The 19,000-nt window shown below is 44.2% G+C and overlaps 1 protein-coding gene across 4 annotated transcripts in view; it reads left to right on the top strand.

The window, feature by feature from the left end:
- The window catches only part of pals2b (protein associated with LIN7 2, MAGUK family member b), an 80,557-nt gene that overhangs the window by 46,657 nt on the left and 14,900 nt on the right, over positions 1-19,000 (top strand). For 2 of the 4 annotated variants that reach the window (XM_042295266.1, XM_042295267.1), the window contains 2 exons: positions 15,771-15,889; positions 17,117-17,269. In XM_042295266.1, the coding sequence (XP_042151200.1) occupies positions 15,771-15,889; positions 17,117-17,269 (272 nt within the window). The remainder of the gene's footprint in view (positions 1-15,770; positions 15,890-17,116; positions 17,270-19,000) is intronic. The other 2 variants (XM_042295268.1, XM_042295269.1) reach the window with 1 other exon arrangement.

The raw sequence follows: 19,000 nt of genomic DNA on the forward strand, positions 1-19,000 counted from the left end.
GCTGGACGCTCTGGACTGGCGAGGCCCACTGTAGGCCTGGTGCATTGTGCCGGCACTGGTGGTACCGGGCTAGGGACACGCACCTCATGGCAAGTGCGGGGGAGGAGGAACAGGGCGTACTGGACTGCCGAGGCACACTATAGGCCTGGTGCGTGGTGCCGGCACTGGTGGTACCGGGCTGGGGACATGCACCTCAGGGCGAGTGCGGGGAGGAGGAACAGGGCATACAGGGCTCTGGAGATGCACAGGAAGCCTGGTGCGTGGTGTTGGCACTGGTGGTACTGGGCTGGGGACACGCACCTCAGGGCGAGTGCGGGGAGCAGGCACAGGACGTACTGGGCTGTTGAGGCGTATTGGAGGTCTGGAGTGTAGAGCTGACACAACCCGTCCTGGCTGGATGGTTATACTTGCCCTGCAAATGCAGGGCGCTGGCACAGGACGCACAGGGCTGTGCAGACTCACAGTACGCAGAGCCGGCGCAGGATATCCTGGTCCAAGGAGGTACATTGGAGACTACGAGCGCTGAGCTGGCATCCTCCTTCCTGGCTGGATGCTCATTCTAGCCAGGCCAAATCAATGAGCTGGAATAGAGCGCACCGGGCTAGAAATGCGCACTGGAGACACCAGTTACACGCTCCCCACGGTAAGCACAAGGAGTTGGCTCAGGTCTCCTACCTGACTTAGCCAATCTCCGTGTGTGCCTCCCCCCAAAAAATCTTGGTGCTGCCTCTCGGGCTTCCGTACTAGCCGTGTACCCTTATATCGTCGCCGTTCCTCCATTCTCCTGTATCCCTCCTCGCACTGTTCCATAGAATCCCAAGCGGGCTCTGGTACTCTCCCTGGATTGACCGACCATCACTCTATCTCCTCCCAGGTTGTTACCCACTCATCCTTCTCCCGGGTCCATTCTTCCACAAAGCGCTGCTCCTCCCTTTCACGCTGCTTGGTCCTTGTTTGGTGGGTCATTCTGTCACGTTCGTTGTACGGAGACCAAGGCGCAGCAGCGTAAGGTGAATAAATACTTTTTAATGAAGATAAAGAACACTTAACAAACTATACAAAACAACAAACCGACCGTGAAGCTATATAATACTAGTGCAGACACAGGCAACTAGACATAGACAATGACCCACGAAATAACCCAAAGAATATGGCTGCCTAAATATGGTTCCCAATCAGAGACAACGATAAACAGCTGCCTCTAATTGAGAACCAATCTAGGCAACCATAGACATATAAATACCTAGACTAGTGAACACCCATAGACATACAAAAGCCCTAGACAGGGGCAAAAACACATACATCACCCTTGTCACACCCTGACCTAACTAAAATAATAAAGAAAACAAAGAATACTAAGGTCAGGGCGTAACAAGCAGTTTGGGCCAACTGGCTCGTTGCTAACTGTGGGAAGACCATTTCTTCCTAACAAAGACTGTAATTAATTTGCCAGAATTGTACATAATTATGAAATAACATTGAAGGTTGTGCAATGTAACAGCAATATTTAGACTTAGGCATGCCACCTGTTAGATAAAATACGGAACGGTTCTGTATTTCACTGAAAGAATAAACGTTTTGTTTTCGAAATGACAGTTTCCGGATTTAACCATATTAATGACCTAAGGCTCGTATTTCTGTGTGTTATTATATTACAATTAAATCTATGATTTGATAGAGCAGTCTGACTGAGCGGTGGTAGGCAGCAGCAGGCTCGTAAGTTTTCATTCAAACAGAATGTTCCTGCATTTGCCAGCAGCTCTTCGCTGTGCTTCAAGCATTGCGCTGTTTATGACTTCACAGCCTATCAACTCCCGAGATTAGGCTGACAATACTGTAGTGCCTATAAGAACATCCAATAGTCAAAGGTATATGAAATACAAATGGTATAGAGAGAAATAATCCTATAATTCCTATAATAACTAGAACCTAAAACTTCTTACTTGGGAATATTGAAGACTCATGTTTAAAGGAACCACCAGCTTTAATATGTTCTCATGTTCTGAGCAAGGAACTTAAACGTTAGCTTTTTACATGGTAAATATTGTACTTTTACTTTCTTCTCCAACACTTTGTTTTTGCATCATTTAAACCAAATTGAACATGCTTCATTATTTATTTGAGACTAAATTGATTGTATTGATATGCTATATTAAGTTAAAATAAAGTGTTCATTCAGTATTGTTGTAATTTTCATTATTACAAATATATATATATCTATAAATTGTCCAATTAATCGGTATCGGCTTTTTTTGGTCCTCGAATAATCGGCATCGGCGTTGAAAAATCATAATCGGTCGACCTCTAGTTTACATACACTCAATTAGTATTTGGTAGCATTGCCGTTAAATTGTTCAACTTGGGTCAAACGTTTCGGGTAGCCTTCCATACGCTTCCCACAATAAATTGGGTGAATTTTGGCCCGTTCCTCCTGACAGAGTCAGGTTTGTAGGCCTCCTTGCTCACACACACTTTCAGTTCTGCCCACACATTTTCTATAGGATTGAGGTCAGGGCTTTGTGATGGCCACTCCAATACCTTGACTTTGTTGTCCTTTAGCCATTTTGCCACAACTTTGGAAGTATGCTTGGGGTCATTGTCCATTTGGAAGACCAATATTTGACCAAGCTTTAACTTCCTGACTGATGTCTTGAGGTGTTGCTTCAATATAGCCACATAATTTTCCTGCGTCATGATGCCATCTATTTTGTGAAGTGCACCAGTCCCTCCTGCAGTAAAGCACCCCCACAACATGATGCTGCCACCCCCGTGCTTCACGGTTGGAATGGTGTTTTTTTGCTTGGAAGCCTCCCCCTTTTTCTTCCAAACATAACGATGGTCATTATGGCCAAACATGTATTTTTCTTTCTACAGACCAGAGGACATTTCTCCAAAAAAGTTAGAGGGTGGGTCTGACTGGGAACAGGGAGCGAGGGAAGAGAAGAGGGTGGGTGTGACTGGGAACAGGGAGGGAGGGAAGAAGGGGGTGGGGGTGACTGGAGACATGGAGGGAGGGAAGAGAGAGGGGGTGGATGTGACTGGGAACAGGGAGGGAGGGAAGAGAGAGGAGGGTGGGTGTGACTGGCAACCGAGGAGGGTCTACAGCAGCACCTAGATCTTCTGCACAGACTCTGTCAGACCTGGGCCCTGACAGTAAATCTCAGTAAGACAAAAATAATGGTGTTCCAAAAAAGGTCCAGTTGCCAGGACCACAAATACAAATTCCATCTAGACACTGTTACCCTAGAGGACACAAAAAACTACACATACCTCGGCCTAAACATCAGCCCCACAGGTAACTTCCACAAAGCTGTGAACCATCTGAGAGACAAGGCAAGAAGGGCCTTCTACGCCATCAAAAGGAACATACATTTTGACATACCAATTAGGATCTGGCAAAAAATACTTGAATCAGTTATAGAACCCATTGCCATTTATGGTTGTGAGGTCTGGGGTCCGCTCACCAACCAAGAATTCACAAAATGGGACAAACACCAAATTGAGACTGCATTCAGAATTCTGCAAAAATCTCCTCCGTGTACAATTTAAAACACCAAATAATGAATGCAGAGCAGAATTAGGCCGATTCCCGCTAATTATTAAATTCCAGAAAAGAGCTGGTAAATTCTACAGACTCAGTGAGCATAGCCTTGCTATTGAGAAAAGCCGCCATAGGCAGACCTGGCTCTCAAGAGAAGACAGGCTATTTGCACACTGCCCACAAAATGAGGTGGAAACTGAGATGCACTTCCTAACCTCCTGCCAAGTGTATGACCATATTAGAGACACATATTTCCCTCAGATTATACAGATCCACAAAGAATTAGAATACAAACTCGATTTTGATCAACTCCCATATCTACCTCAGTGTGCCATCACAGCAGCAAGATTTGTGACCTGTTGCCACAAGAAAAGGTCAACCAGTGAAGAACAAACACCATTGTAAATACAACCCATATTTATGTTTATTTATTTTCCCTTTAGTACTTTAACCATTTGCACATCGTTACAACACTGTATATATACGTAATATAACATTTTAATGTCTTTATTCTTTTGGAACTTATGTGAGTGTAATGTCTACTGTTCATTTTGATTGTTTATTTCACTTTTGTATATCATCTACTTCACTTGCTTTGGCAATGTTAACATATGTTTCCCCTGCCAATAAAGCCCCTAGAATTGAATTGAATTGAGAGGAGGGTGGGTGTGACTGGGGACAGGGAGGGAGGGAAGAGAGAGGGAGCTAGCTAGCTCACATACAACATGCAAGCGGAGTAAACTATAAGAGCTAACATTACAGTCATCGGAGTGTCGTATCATATTTAACAAACCAAAAACCAGGTCATGTAAAAACCCAAACTGGTTTGTGCATCAATAACGGTGTATAATAAAATAGGGTGCCCTATAAGAACAGTGTGTGTGTGACTGTGAAGGTACTGGTTGAAGAGAGGGGGATATGGGCCAGACTGAAACAAACCCTCAACAGCATCTCTCTATTATCTCCTGTCTCTCTTTCATCTCATATATCTCTATCATCTCCTATCTCTTTATCATCTGCTATCTATCTATCATCTCCTGTCTCTCTTTCATCTCATATCGCTCTGTCATCTCCTGTCTCTCGATCATCTCCTGTCTCTCTATCATCTCCTGTCTCTCTATCATCTCCTGTCTCTCTTTCATCTCATATCTCTCTATCATCTCCTATATCTCTATCATCTCGTATCTATCATCCTCTGTCTGTCTCTCGATCATCTCCTGTCTCTGATCATCTCCTGTCTCTCTATCATCTCCTGTCTCTCTATCATCTCCTGTCTCTCTATCATCTCCTGTCTCTCTATCATCTCCTGTCTCTCGATCATCTCCTGTCTCTCATCTCCTGTCTCTCTTTCATCTCATATCTCTCTGTCATCTCCTGTCTCTCTATCATCTCCTGTCTCTCTATCATCTCTTATCTCTCTATCATCTCCTGTCTATCATCTCCTATCTATCAATCATCTCCTATCTATCATCTCCTGTCTCTCTATCATCTCATATCTCTCTATCATCTCCTATCTCTCTATCATCTCCTATATCTCTATCATCTCCTATCTCTTTATCATCTGCTATCTATCTATCATCTCCTGTCTCTCTTTCATCTCATATCGCTCTGTCATCTCCTGTTTCTCTTCCATCTCATATCTCTCTATCATCTATCTATCGTCTCTTATCTCTCTATCATCTCCTATCTCTCTATCTATCAATCATCTCCTATCTATCATCTCATAGCTTTATATCATCTCCTATCTATCATCTCATAGCTCTCCATCATCTCCTATATCTCTATCATCTCGTATCTGCTATTGTTATCCTATCTATCATCTATCATCTCGTACCCTGCTATTGTTTCTCATTGTCTTTCTATCTGTCTTTCTCTGTCCTCTATCTCCCTGTATCCTTCTCTCTCTTCCTTCTCTCTGTGTTTAGAGACTGTTGCTCATTGTGTAGTAGTTGGAAGTTGAAGGGCAGAGCAGCTAGCTTTAGACCAACTGTCCCTTAGTGGAGGTGGTGGGGGTAATCTTTCGGTTAGGTAAGCATTGCTGTGGTCGAGGAGTGGTCATGGTCCTGGCTAGGGAGGACGCCTGTCCCAACGGGTTGGAGGTAGAGGTGGAGCCCTCTCCGGATGCAGGCGGGACGGGAGAGGCAGGCGGGACAGGAGAGGGGGTGGTTGGGTCCAGGGAGGGGGGCGGCTGCTGAGCCCACAGAGGGGGCCAACACATCCGGAGGTAAGACTCTCAGTTGCCAGATAGTTATACTATGGAAAATATTTAACAAACACCATTGTAAATACAACCCATATTTATGTTTATTTATTTTCCCTTTAGTACTTTAACCATTTGCACATCGTTACAACACTGTATATATACGTAATATAACATTTTAATGTCTTTATTCTTTTGGAACTTATGTGAGTGTAATGTCTACTGTTCATTTTGATTGTTTATTTCACTTTTGTATATCATCTACTTCACTTGCTTTGGCAATGTTAACATATGTTTCCCCTGCCAATAAAGCCCCTAGAATTGAATTGAATTGAGAGGAGGGTGGGTGTGACTGGGGACAGGGAGGGAGGGAAGAGAGAGGGAGCTAGCTAGCTCACATACAACATGCAAGCGGAGTAAACTATAAGAGCTAACATTACAGTCATCGGAGTGTCGTATCATATTTAACAAACCAAAAACCAGGTCATGTAAAAACCCAAACTGGTTTGTGCATCAATAACGGTGTATAATAAAATAGGGTGCCCTATAAGAACAGTGTGTGTGTGACTGTGAAGGTACTGGTTGAAGAGAGGGGGATATGGGCCAGACTGAAACAAACCCTCAACAGCATCTCTCTATCATCTCCTGTCTCTCTATCATCTCCTGTCTCTCTTTCATCTCATATCTCTCTTTCATCTCCTGTTTCTCTTCCATCTCATATCTCTCTATCATCTATCTATCGTCTCTTATCTCTCTCATCTCTTATCTCTCTATCATCTCCTATCTCTCTATCATCTCCTGTCTATCATCTCCTATCTCTCTATCATGTCCTATCTATCATCTCCTGTCTATCATCTCCTATCTCTATCATCTCCTATCTATCAATCATCTCCTATATATGATCTCATAGCTCTCTATCATCTCCTATATCTCTATCATCTCGTATCTATCATCCTCTGTCTCTCGATCATCTCCTGTCTCTCTTTCATCTCCTGTCTCTCTTTCATCTCCTGTCTCTCTCTCATCTCCTGTCTCTCTATCATCTCCTGTCTCTCTATCATCTCCTGTCTCTCGTCTCCTGTCTCTCTATCATCTCCTGTCTCTCTATCATCTCCTGTCTCTCTATCATCTCCTGTCTCTCGATCATCTCCTGTCTCTCTTTCATCTCCTGTCTCTCTATCATCTCCTGTCTCTCTATCATCTCCTGTCTCTCTATCATCTCCTGTCTCTCTATCATCTCCTGTCTCTCTATCATCTCCTGTCTCTCTTTCATCTCATATCTCTCTATCATCTCCTGTCTCTCGATCATCTCCTGTCTCTCTTTCATCTCCTGTCTCTCTTTCATCTCCTGTCTCTCTATCATCTCCTGTCTCTCTTTCATCTCATATCTCTCGATCATCTCCTGTCTCTCTTTCATCTCCTGTCTCTCTATCATCTCCTGTCTCTCATCTCCTGTCTCTCTTTCATCTCATATCTCTCTGTCATCTCCTGTCTCTCTATCATCTCCTATCTCTCTATCATCTTCTGTCTCTCTAACATCTCCTGTCTCTCTATCATCTCTTATCTCTCTATCATCTCCTATCTATCAATCATCTCCTATCTATCATCTCATAGCTCTCTATCATCTCATATCTCTCTATCATCTCCTGTCTCTCATCTCCTGTCTCTCATCTCCTGTCTCTCTTTCATCTCATATCTCTCTGTCATCTCCTGTCTCTCTATCATCTCCTATCTCTCTATCATCTCCTGTCTCTCTATCATCTCCTGTCTCTCTATCATCTCTTATCTCTCTATCATCTCCTATCTATCAATCATCTCCTATCTATCATCTCATAGCTCTCTATCATCTCATATCTCTCTATCATCTCCTGTCTCTCTATCATCTCCTGTCTCTCTATCATCTCTTATCTCTCTATCATCTCCTATCTATCAATCATCTCCTATCTATCATCTCATAGCTCTCTATCATCTCATATCTCTCTATCATCTCCTGTCTCTCTATCATCTCCTATCTCTCTATCATTTTATAGCTCTCTATCATCTCCTATATCTCTATCATCTCCTATCTCTCTATCATCTGCTATCTATCTATCATCTCCTATCTCTCTATCATCTGCTATCTATCTATCATCTCCTGTCTCTCTTTCATCTCATATCGCTCTGTCATCTCCTGTTTCTCTTCCATCTCATATCTCTCTATCATCTATCTATCGTCTCTTATCTCTCTATCATCTCCTATCTCTCTATCTATCAATCATCTCCTATCTATCATCTCATAGCTTTATATCATCTCCTATCTATCATCTCATAGCTCTCCATCATCTCCTATATCTCTATCATCTCGTATCTGCTATTGTTATCCTATCTATCATCTATCATCTATCATCTATCATCTCGTACCCTGCTATTGTTTCTCATTGTCTTTCTATCTGTCTTTCTCTGTCCTCTATCTCCCTGTATCCTTCTCTCTCTTCCTTCTCTCTGTTTAGAGACTGTTGCTCATTGTGTAGTAGTTGGAAGTTGAAGGGCAGAGCAGCTAGCTTTAGACCAACTGTCCCTTAGTGGAGGTGGTGGGGGTAATCTTTCGGTTAGGTAAGCATTGCTGTGGTCGAGGAGTGGTCATGGTCCTGGCTAGGGAGGACGCCTGTCCCAACGGGTTGGAGGTAGAGGTGGAGCCCTCTCCGGATGCAGGCGGGACGGGAGAGGCAGGCGGGACAGGAGAGGGGGTGGTTGGGTCCAGGGAGGGGGGCGGCTGCTGAGCCCACAGAGGGGGCCAACACATCCGGAGGTAAGACTCTCAGTTGCCAGATAGTTATACTATGGAAAATATTTGTTGCCCGATATTAGTACAACAGAGAGAGTTATTGTTTCCAGCTAGATATGCCTTGCCAGCTATTCATTACCTTCCAGGGGAAAGATACTTTTTGACCGATATTTCAGAACTATTTGTGGGTTACGTAGTGTCTACTGTCCAGTCATTGGCGAAGAGAGACTTGCCTGTTCCAAAGTGCAAAGGCTGTTTTGGATAGGTATTTCATAACAGTTTGTGAGTGAAGGAAGGGATTGCTAGTTAGTATCACTATCCACAGGTCAGAGACTGTCAGGTATTTGTTGTGTACGTAGGTGAGGCAACGGGTTGCCAGATTGAGTGTTTGTTGACTTTTTTTTATTCCTGGACAGAGGAAGCATTTCGGAAAAGAGAAGTGAGTCATTGTACTGTACCACATGGTTTACGGGACATACGGGGAGAGAGGGAGAGAGAGAGAAATGGAGTAGAGAGAGGAAGAGGCAAGAAGAGAGAGAAATAAAATACTTTGCTGCTTCAGAACATTAATGAATTACAACATAAAATAGGAGATCAAAAACCCTTCCTCTACCCTCTATGCTAGAGAAAGACTAACTATGCTACCTTTTGTAATTCAGTGTAGTGTAAGTACATTGAAGATGCATTTGCAAGTGGAACAGTATTGGAGTGTTACTGTAGTAATTGTATCTATTCTTATGCAAGTCATATTCAGGGATTATAAAGTATTTATGCCATCCCCCCACCCACGTCAGTGTAACATAGTGGAATGTATCCTTTGATCTGATGCACATATACTTATGCACACACACACACACACACACACACACACACACACACTGAGGTTCAGTGAACTCTGTGAACAAACTCCTCTGGGGTACAAAAACATATTGGCTTGACCCAGAGGGAGAAGGTCAACCCAGAGATTAAGTTAACAGAAATCTGCCACAGTTATCTCTTTCATAGTCAGTACTGCTTACAGTTGAAGTCGGAAGTTTACATACACTTCAGCCAAATACATTTAAACTCAGTTTCTCACAATTCCTGACATTTAATCCTAGTAAAAATTCCCTGTCTTAGGTCAGTTAGGATCACCACCTTATTATAAGAATGTGAAATGTCAATATAATAGTAGAGAGAATGATTTATTTCAGCTTTTATTTCTTTCTTCACATTCCCAGTGGGTCAGAAGTTTACATACACTCAATTAGCATTTGGTAGCATTGCCTTCAAATTGTTTATCTTGGGTCAAACATTTTGGGTAGCTTTCCACAAGCTTCCCACAATGACTTGGGTGAATTTTGGCCCATTCCTCCTGACAGAGCATGTGATCAAGGCCTCCTTGATCGCACACGCTTTTTCAGTTCTGTCCACAGATTTTCTTTAGAATTGAGGTCAGGGCTTTGTGATGTCCACTCCAATACCTTGACTTTGTTGTCCTTTAGCCATTTTGCCACAACTTTGTAAATATGCTTAGGGTCATTGTCCATTTGGAAGACCCATTTGAAACCCAGCTTTAACTTCCTGACGGATGTCTTGAGATGTTGCTTCAATATATCCACGTCATTTTCATACCTCATGATGCCATCTATTTTGTGTAGTGGACCAGTCTCTCCTGCAGTAAAGCACCCCCACATCATGATGCTGCCACCCCCATGCTTCACGATTGGGATGGTGCTCTTTGGCTTGCAAGCCTCCTCCTTTTTCCTCCAAACATAACGATGGTCATTATGGCCAAACAGTTCTATTTTGTTTCATCAGACCAGAGGACATTTCTCCAAAAAGTTAGATTTTTGTCCCCATGTGCAGTTGCAAACCGTAGTCTGGCTTTTTTATGCATTTTTGGAGCAGTGGCTTCTTCCTTGCTGAGCGGCCTTTCAAGTTATGTCAATATTGGACTTGTTTTACTGTGGATATAGATACTTTTGTACCTGTTTCCTCCAGCATCTTCACTGTTGTTCTGCGATTGATTTGCACTTTTCACACCAAAGTACGTTCATCACCAGGAGACAGAACGCGTCTCCTTCCTGAGCGGTATGACGGCTGCGTGGTCCCATGGTGTAAACAATTGTAGGAAAAATTACTTGTGTCATGCTTGTGTCAAAGTAGATGTCCTAACCGACTTGCCAAAACTATAGTTTGTTAACAAGGAATTTGTGGAGTGGTTGAAAAGCGAGTTTTAATGACTCTAACTTAAGTGTATGTAAACTTCAGACTTCAACTGTATTTACACTAAGTAGATCCAAAGCACACAAACATCTGTCTAAATGTCTTTGTGACATATGACAGAGAAACGTAGGTTCTTCTTGTTCAGTCACGCTGCCTTGGAGACACATCCCAACACACACAAACAGACACACACACACCCCAAACACACACACACACACACACACCCCAACACACACCCCAACACACACACACACACACACACACACACACACACACACACACACACACACACACACACACACACACACACACACACACACACACACCAACAACACACACAAACACACACACCCCAACACACACACACTCACACACCAACACACACACACACGTAATAACACATAACAACAGAGACACCTATCCCAACAGTTATGTGTTCCTTTAGGGCGAACTTGCAAGTGGGTGTGGAGTCACACTTTTATGTGGGGAATGTGGGTAGCTACATGTGATAGCTTTTGGTGGCCCAGGATTTGCATGCTGTACGTCTGCCTGTCTGTCTGTATGTCTGTCTGTCTGACCGTCTGTCTGTGCGACGGCACGTGTGCGTGCTTACGTGTGTGGTCTTTGTATTGGAGTCATGGACAGTATAATTTGTGTGTGTTTGTGTCTATAGGAGAGCTTGAAAGGGGGATTATGTCTCTGTATGTGGGGGGGTTAACTGTAATCAAGGGGATGGTTTAATGGTTGTTTTTGTGGGTGTGGGTGGGTGTAATTGATAGTGTGGTTTGGAACTGTGTGTTTTGTTGATAGACTATGAGTTAGACTATGAGTTAGAGATTTAGAGATGGAGTTAGAGATATAGAGATAGCGATGGAGTTAGCGATATAGATGGAGTTGGAGATATACAGTTAGAGATACACAAACACACCCCACAGAGCCCCAGGACAGCAGCACAATTAGACCCAACCAAATCATGAGAAAACAAAAAGATAATTACTTGACACATTGGAAAGAATTCACAAAAAAACAGAGCAAACTAGTACGCTATTTGGCCCTAAACAGAGAGTACACAGTGGCAGAATACCTGACCACTGTGACTGACCCAAACTTAAGGAAAGCTTTGACTATGTACAGACTCAGTGAGCATAGCCTTACTATTGAGAAAGGCCGCCGTAGGCAGACCCAAGAAAAGGGCAACCAGTGAAGAACAAACACCATTGTAAATACAACCCATATTTATGCTTATTTATTTTCCCTTGTGTACCCTTAACCATTTGTACATCGTTGCAACACTGTATATATATACGTAATATTACATTTGTAATGTCTTTATTGTTTTGAAACTTCTGTTTATGTAATGTTTACTGTTCATTTGTATTGTTTATTTCACTTTTTTATTTCACTTTTATATTATCTTCCTCACTTGCTTTGGCAATGTTAACACATGTTTCCCATGCCAATAAAGCCCCTTGAATTGAATTGAATTGAATTGATATAGAGATGGAGTTAGAGATATAACGTTAGAGATCTAGAGTTAGAGATAGATATGGAGTTAGAGATATAAAGTTAGAGATATAGAGTTAGAGATAGATAAGGAGTTTGCAATATAGATGAGTTAGAGATATAGAGTTAGATAGAGATGGAGTTAGAGATTGAGATGTAGATGGATTTAGAGAGATGGAGAGAGATATAGAGATGGAGTTAGAGATAGATATAGAGTTAGTTAGATATATAGAGTTAGAGATATAGAGTTAAGAGTTAGAGATAAATATAGAGTTAGAGATAGAGATGGAGTTAGGGATAGAGATGCAGTTAGAGATGGAGTTAGGGATATAGAGTTAACAGTTAGAGATAAATATAGAGTTAGAGATGGAGTTAGGGATATAGAGTTAACAGTTAGAGATAAATATAGAGTTAGAGATAGAAATGGAGTGAGAGATATAGAGTTTGGAGTTAGAGATAAATATAGAGTTAGAGATGGAGTTAGGGATGGAGATGGAGTTAGGGATAGAGATGGAGTTAGAGATGGAGATGAGTTAGAGATTGAGATATAGCATTAGAGAGAGAGAGAGAGAGAGAGAGAGAGAGTATGAGTGTGTTTTTATACACTCTGTTTAGTGTTTATACTCTGTATGGGTCTGCGTGCTGTACATGTGTGGATATGATTTGGAGTTGTTTTTATGGGCATTCTGTTATCATAAAACCATGGTGAAAAGTCTACTCCAAAGATGTTTTCAGTTGTCCCCTTATTAACATTCCATGACTCACACAAGGCCTGTAACATCAATACATAAAGCATGTTTTTGTGGGTGTGGTTTCTAGGCAAAACTGTAGTATTGTCACTTTCTTAGTCAGCTGTTTCTGACCTTGGCACCTCCACCTGATCACATAGGCTTATGACCCTTTCTCACCCCAGTGTGTGTGAATGACTGCATATCTTTTTCATATGCATGATCTAACGAAAAGTTATACGCCTGTATGTAGAGGTAACTGCCAAAATAAAGGAAACACCAACATAAAGTGTCTTAAGTGTTCATGATTTTATTTTTTTTACCCCGTTTTCTCCCCAATTTCGTGGTATCCAATTGTTTTTTCAGTAGCTACTATCTTGTCTCATCGCTACAACTCCCGTACGAGCTCGGGAGAGACGAAGGTTGAAAGTCATACTTCCTCCGATACACAACCCAACCACTGCTTCTTAACACAGCGCGCATCCAACCCGGAAGCCAGCCGCACCAATGTGTCGGAGGAAACACCGTGCACCTGGCAACCTTGGTTAGCGCGCACTGCGCCCGGCCCGCCACAGGAGTCGCTGGTGCGCGATGAGACGAGGACATCCCTACCGGCCAAACCCTCCCTAACCCGGGCGACGCTAGGCCAATTGTGCGTCGCTCCACGGACCTCCCGGTTGCGGCCGGTTACGACAGAGCCTGGGCGCGAACCCAGAGTCTCTGATGACACAGCTGGCGCTGCAGTACAGCGCCCTTAACCACTGCGCCACCCGGGAGGCCGTGTTCATGAGTTTTAATCAAACTGAACACTAGAACAAAAAATAACAAAGTGGCACAAACAAAACAGTTCTGTCTGGTGCAAACACAAAACAGAGAATAACTACCCACAAAACACAGGTGGGAAAAGGCTACCTAAGTATGGTTCTCAATCAGAGACAACGATAGACAGCTGCCTCTGATTGAGAACCACACCCGGCCAAACACACAGAAATAGGAAACATAGAACACAAAACATAGAATGCCCACCCCAACTCACGCCCTGACCAAACCAAAATAGAGACATAAAAAGGATCTTTAAGGTCAGTGCGTGAACTTAAACTGAAGAGAAACTGATTTTTGTGTCCATGTTTTATTTTCTAGGCACTCTTTTGTCTGACAGAATTGCACAGTTTTGATTGCTGTGATATACAGTATCAACTGCAGTGAATGGGACTGGTCTATAGAACTACACTGAAGTAAAGTGAATTAACTATAGTCATGACCGCAACAAATCTGAACTCCTCAAGAGGGGTCGCAGTGTCCCGCGGGTCTGTTTACCCACATCCATACCCACACATGCAGTCAGCGCCAGCCCTAGCCTTTTGGGGGTCCTAAGCGAAATTCTGTCACCTTGCGAGCAAAACATGTTAGCGGCCCCTCTCTTGACAGTGGTTTTAGAGTTCATTTCCTGCAGTTCTACATGTTTTGCCATGGGGTGGAGAGAAAATGTTAGTTTAAAGCAAGTTGGTGCAATTCTACACATTGCCATGGAGCAGAAAGAAGAGTTTGCACTTTTATAGCTAATTTCATGCAATTCTACAAATTTTGCCATGGGGCAGAGAGAAAAATGACCAGTTTTACAGCTAATCTCCTGCAATTCTACACATTTTACCATAGGGTGGAGAGAAATGTTTGCAGTTTTGAGAGTGACAGTGGGGGGCTCTCCGGTCGGTATTTTGATCCTGATTACTAAGTTTAGGCAGCTAGACACTAGACTAACTTACCAATCTAAAAATAAATGGCTGCCATGGGCTAATTGAGTGATTATCAGTGACTGACATAATAACAAGAGGAAAACTGCTGATTCTAACTCAACAGTAAACATTTGTAATTATGAGGAAATGTATCAGCTGGCCTACAAAAGGGAGGCGGGCCGGCAGTCGTTCATCGCTGATCTACAGTGTGACTTCCTCACTCCCTTTATCTCTGTTTTCCATATCTACAGTAACTAACACCTCTCCCTCTCCCTCCCCTCTCTCTTTCCCCTCCTCTCTCCACCACTCTCTCCCTCTCCCTCCCCTCTCTCTTTCCCTCTCCTCTCCCTCTCCCTCCCCTCTCTCCACCACTCTCTCCCTCCCCTCTCTCTTTCCCTTTCTCTCTCCACCACTCTCCCTCTCCCTCCCATCTCTCTTTCCCTTTCTCTCTCTACCACTCTCTCCCTCTCCCTCCCCTCTCTCTTTCCCTTTCTCTCTCCATCACTCTCTCCCTCTCCCTCCCCTCTCTCTCCCTCTCCCTCCCCTCTCTTTCCACCACTCTCTCCCTCTCCCTCCCCTCTCTTTCCCTTTCTTTCCATTTCTCTCTCCACCACTCTCTCCCTCCCCTCTCTCCACCACTTTCCCTTTCCTCTCCCCTCTCTCTCCCTCTCCCTCCCCTCTCTCTTTCCCTTTCTCTCTCCACCACTCTCTCCCTCTCCCTCCCCTCTCTCCACCACTCTCCCTCCCTCCCCCTCTCTCTTTCCCTCTCCACCACCACTCTCTCCCTCCCCTCTCTCCACCACTCCCTCTCCCTTTCCCCTCTCCACCACTCTCTTCCTTTCCCTTTCTCTCCTCCTCTCTCTCCACCACTCTCTCTCCTCCACCACTCTCTCCCTCTCCCTCTCTTTCCCTTTCTCTCTCCACCACTCTCTCCCTCTCCCTCCCCTCTCTCTTTCCCTTTCTCTCTCCACCACTCTCTCCCTCTCCCTCCCCTCTCTCTTTCCCCTCCTCTCTCCACCACTCTCTCCCTCCCCTCTCTCCCCCCCACTCCCTCCCCTCTCTCTTTCCCCTCCTCTCTCCCCCTCCCCCACAGCGATGCAGCAGGTGTTGGATAACCTGGGGGAGCTGCCCACCTCCACGGGGGCCAAAGACATCGACCTCATCTTCCTCAGAGGAATCATGGAGAGTCCCATTGTACGGTCACTCTCCAAGGTAGCAGATACACATAGGGGAGAACACACTGAGACTGACTCATACACTGAGACTGACTCATACACAGAGACTGACTCACACACTGAGACTGACTCACACACAGAGATTGACTCCCACACTGAGACTGACTCCCACACTGAGAATGACTCCCACACTGAGAATGACTCCCACACTGAGACTGACTCCCACACTGAGACTGACTCCCACACTGAGACTGACTCCCACACTGAGAATGACTCACACACTGAGAATGACTCCCACACTGAGAATGACTCCCACACTGAGACTGACTCACACACTGAGACTGACTCATGCACAGAGATTGACTCCCACACAGAGACTGTCTCCCACACTGAGACTGACTCACACACTGAGACTGACTCACACACTGAGAATGACTCCCACACTGAGACTGACTCCCACACTGAGACTGACTCCCACATGGAGACTGACTCCCACACTGAGAATGACTCCCACACTGAGACTGACTCACACAGAGAATGACTCACACACTGAGACTGACTCACACACTGAGACTGACTCCCACACTGAGAATGACTCACACTGAGAATGACTCACACACTGAGACTGACTCACACACTGAGAATGACTCAGAATCAGTGTACTCATACATAACAGCCCCCCCCCCCCTCAGGTACCCTGATGGTCCCAATGATACACACACACACACACACACACACACACACACACACACACACACAAGCTCACTCTAACCCATACATGTGCACTGATTTGACATATTCATATTCAACCCTTGGTGAGATCTGTTATTCACTGCTAGACAAGAGGTTGTCAGGAGGATGTGCCAGCAGCTCTCCCAGTGCCTTCACAGACTGATACTCTGACCACTGGGGTGATGTCCTGCCCTGAATTAGTCAGCATTGGCTTGCCGCCATAATGGTCATTCTGGGCAAGTGGGAGAGTGTTTGTCACGCCACTGACAGACAAAGAGAGAGAAAGAGAGAGGGGGGAGAGAGCGAAAAGATTGAGAGATGAGTTTGACTTCATCATCACAATACAACCACAGAATCCTCACTCAACAACTCAACTTACTGACACCAGTGCCACAAAAGGAAGTATAACACAAGTTCAGACAATGGCAAGGGAACGCAACCACACACAACAATAGCTATCTACCAGTGTACAACTTCCTCCCATGTCTGTACAGTATGTGACCCCATAACCTTTCACCTCTGACCCCTGCAGGCCCACGAGCGATTGGAGGACTTGAGGCTGGAGGCGGTGCAGGACAACAATATAGATCTGGTCACAGACATCTTGGGTGACATCACCGCCCTCAGCGTCCGTGATGACAGCGCAGCGGAACTCTCCCGAATCCTCCAGGAGCCCCACTTCCAGGTCCGTAACCCAGTCACTAAGGTTAAAGGTTATAGTTGATGCTAATGGCCTACATTCTGAACTGACCCCATAGCCTATATACCTTGGTTCTTCTTGTTAATCTTAAAGCATGGGCTATGAGCAATATGGATATAGGCTGAGTGTACAAAACATTAAGAACACCTTCCTAATATTGAGTTGCACCCCCCTCTATTCGTCGGGTGCATGGACTCTACAAGGTGTTGAAAACATTCCACAGGGATGCTGGCCTTTGTTGACTCCAATGCTTCCGACAGTTGTGTCAAGTTGGCTGGATGTCCAATGTCCGATTGGTTGGTGGACCATTCTTGATACACACAGGAAACTGTTGAGCGTGAAAAAACCAGCAGTTCTTTTTTTTAAATTATTTTTTATTACATTTTTTACCCCCTTTTCTCCCCAATTTCGTGGTATCCAATTGTTAGTAGTCACTATCTTGTCTCATCGCTACAACTCCTGTACGGGCTCGGGAGAGACGAAGTGTGCCCGTTTGGGGATGTGATAGTATTTCTGATTGGCTTAATGCACCACCACTAATGAGCTGTGGAGCTTCTCAAAGGAATGCTTTCTTCACCTCAAACAGCAAGCAAACAACCTCTGTTTTTACATCCATTGAGAATGACAATAGTTCCTCAATGTATTTTTAAATCTTTCCAGCTCTCTCCCTTTCGATAACCTCTCAGCATGAAAGGGAAAAATGTCATTCTCTGATTCAGTGGAAACATCGTAAAACAGGCCTACCTGAGGACCTCGTATCCCTTGATCAAATAGCCTACAGCTGTGTCTGTCCCGAGCTCACTGCTACAGGAACCTCTGAGGACCCAGAATGTTTTATACAATGCTGCATGTTTGCTAGCTCAAGCCTGACCCAATTTGGTAGTTGACACATTTCAAGTTCATTGCAGACAGGCCATGCATAGCCAGTGTGATTTATAGGATATTTATTTTGATCAGGATATTCTTTAATTATTATTTAGTCTTATTTTTTTACCCCTTTTTCTCCCCAATTCCGTTGTATCCAATTGGTAGCTACAGTCTTGTCTCATCGCTACAACTCCTGCACGGACTCGGGAGAGGTACAGGTCGAGAGCCGGGCGTCCTCCGAAACGCAACCCAACCAAGCCACACTGCTTCTTGACACAAGGCCAATTTTGCGCCGCCCCATGGGTCTCCTGGTCTCGGCCGGCTGTGACAGAGCCTGGACTCAAACCAGGATCTCTAGTGGCACAGCTAGCACTGTGATGCAGTGCCTTAGACCACTGCGCCACTCGGGAGGCCCATCAGGATATTTTCTACCTGCAGGCTGCAATGTTTGTTGGCTTTATGTAGGCTATTTTTACATAGTTGGCAATTCAAATAGAAGTTACTTTTTATGTTGGTATGATTTTATTTTAGATGTGGAGATCATTTTCATTAACCACATGACAATGATTTTGAAATACGAAGATGTTTTGATAAATTAAATTAAACATTTCCATGAAAATGTGCATATGAAAATCACGGTCAGATAAATTGGCATTCCACATGAGAAAGGTTGCCAACTCCTCTCCTATTACCGGCAACTTCAGGAGAGTAACTGCAGAATCTGCGAAAGCCAGCAGGATCGAGAGGAGGATGGTCAGGTTAAGGTTTTTTTCTTCTGGTTATCTAGATCTCTGGCTCCCTCTTGAGTCATTTGGATGTTATTTCATCAAATAGTAATCTTAAATCATC

Source organism: Oncorhynchus tshawytscha, linkage group LG13 (assembly GCF_018296145.1).
Source record: "Oncorhynchus tshawytscha isolate Ot180627B linkage group LG13, Otsh_v2.0, whole genome shotgun sequence".
Taxonomy (NCBI): Eukaryota; Metazoa; Chordata; class Actinopteri; order Salmoniformes; family Salmonidae; genus Oncorhynchus; species Oncorhynchus tshawytscha.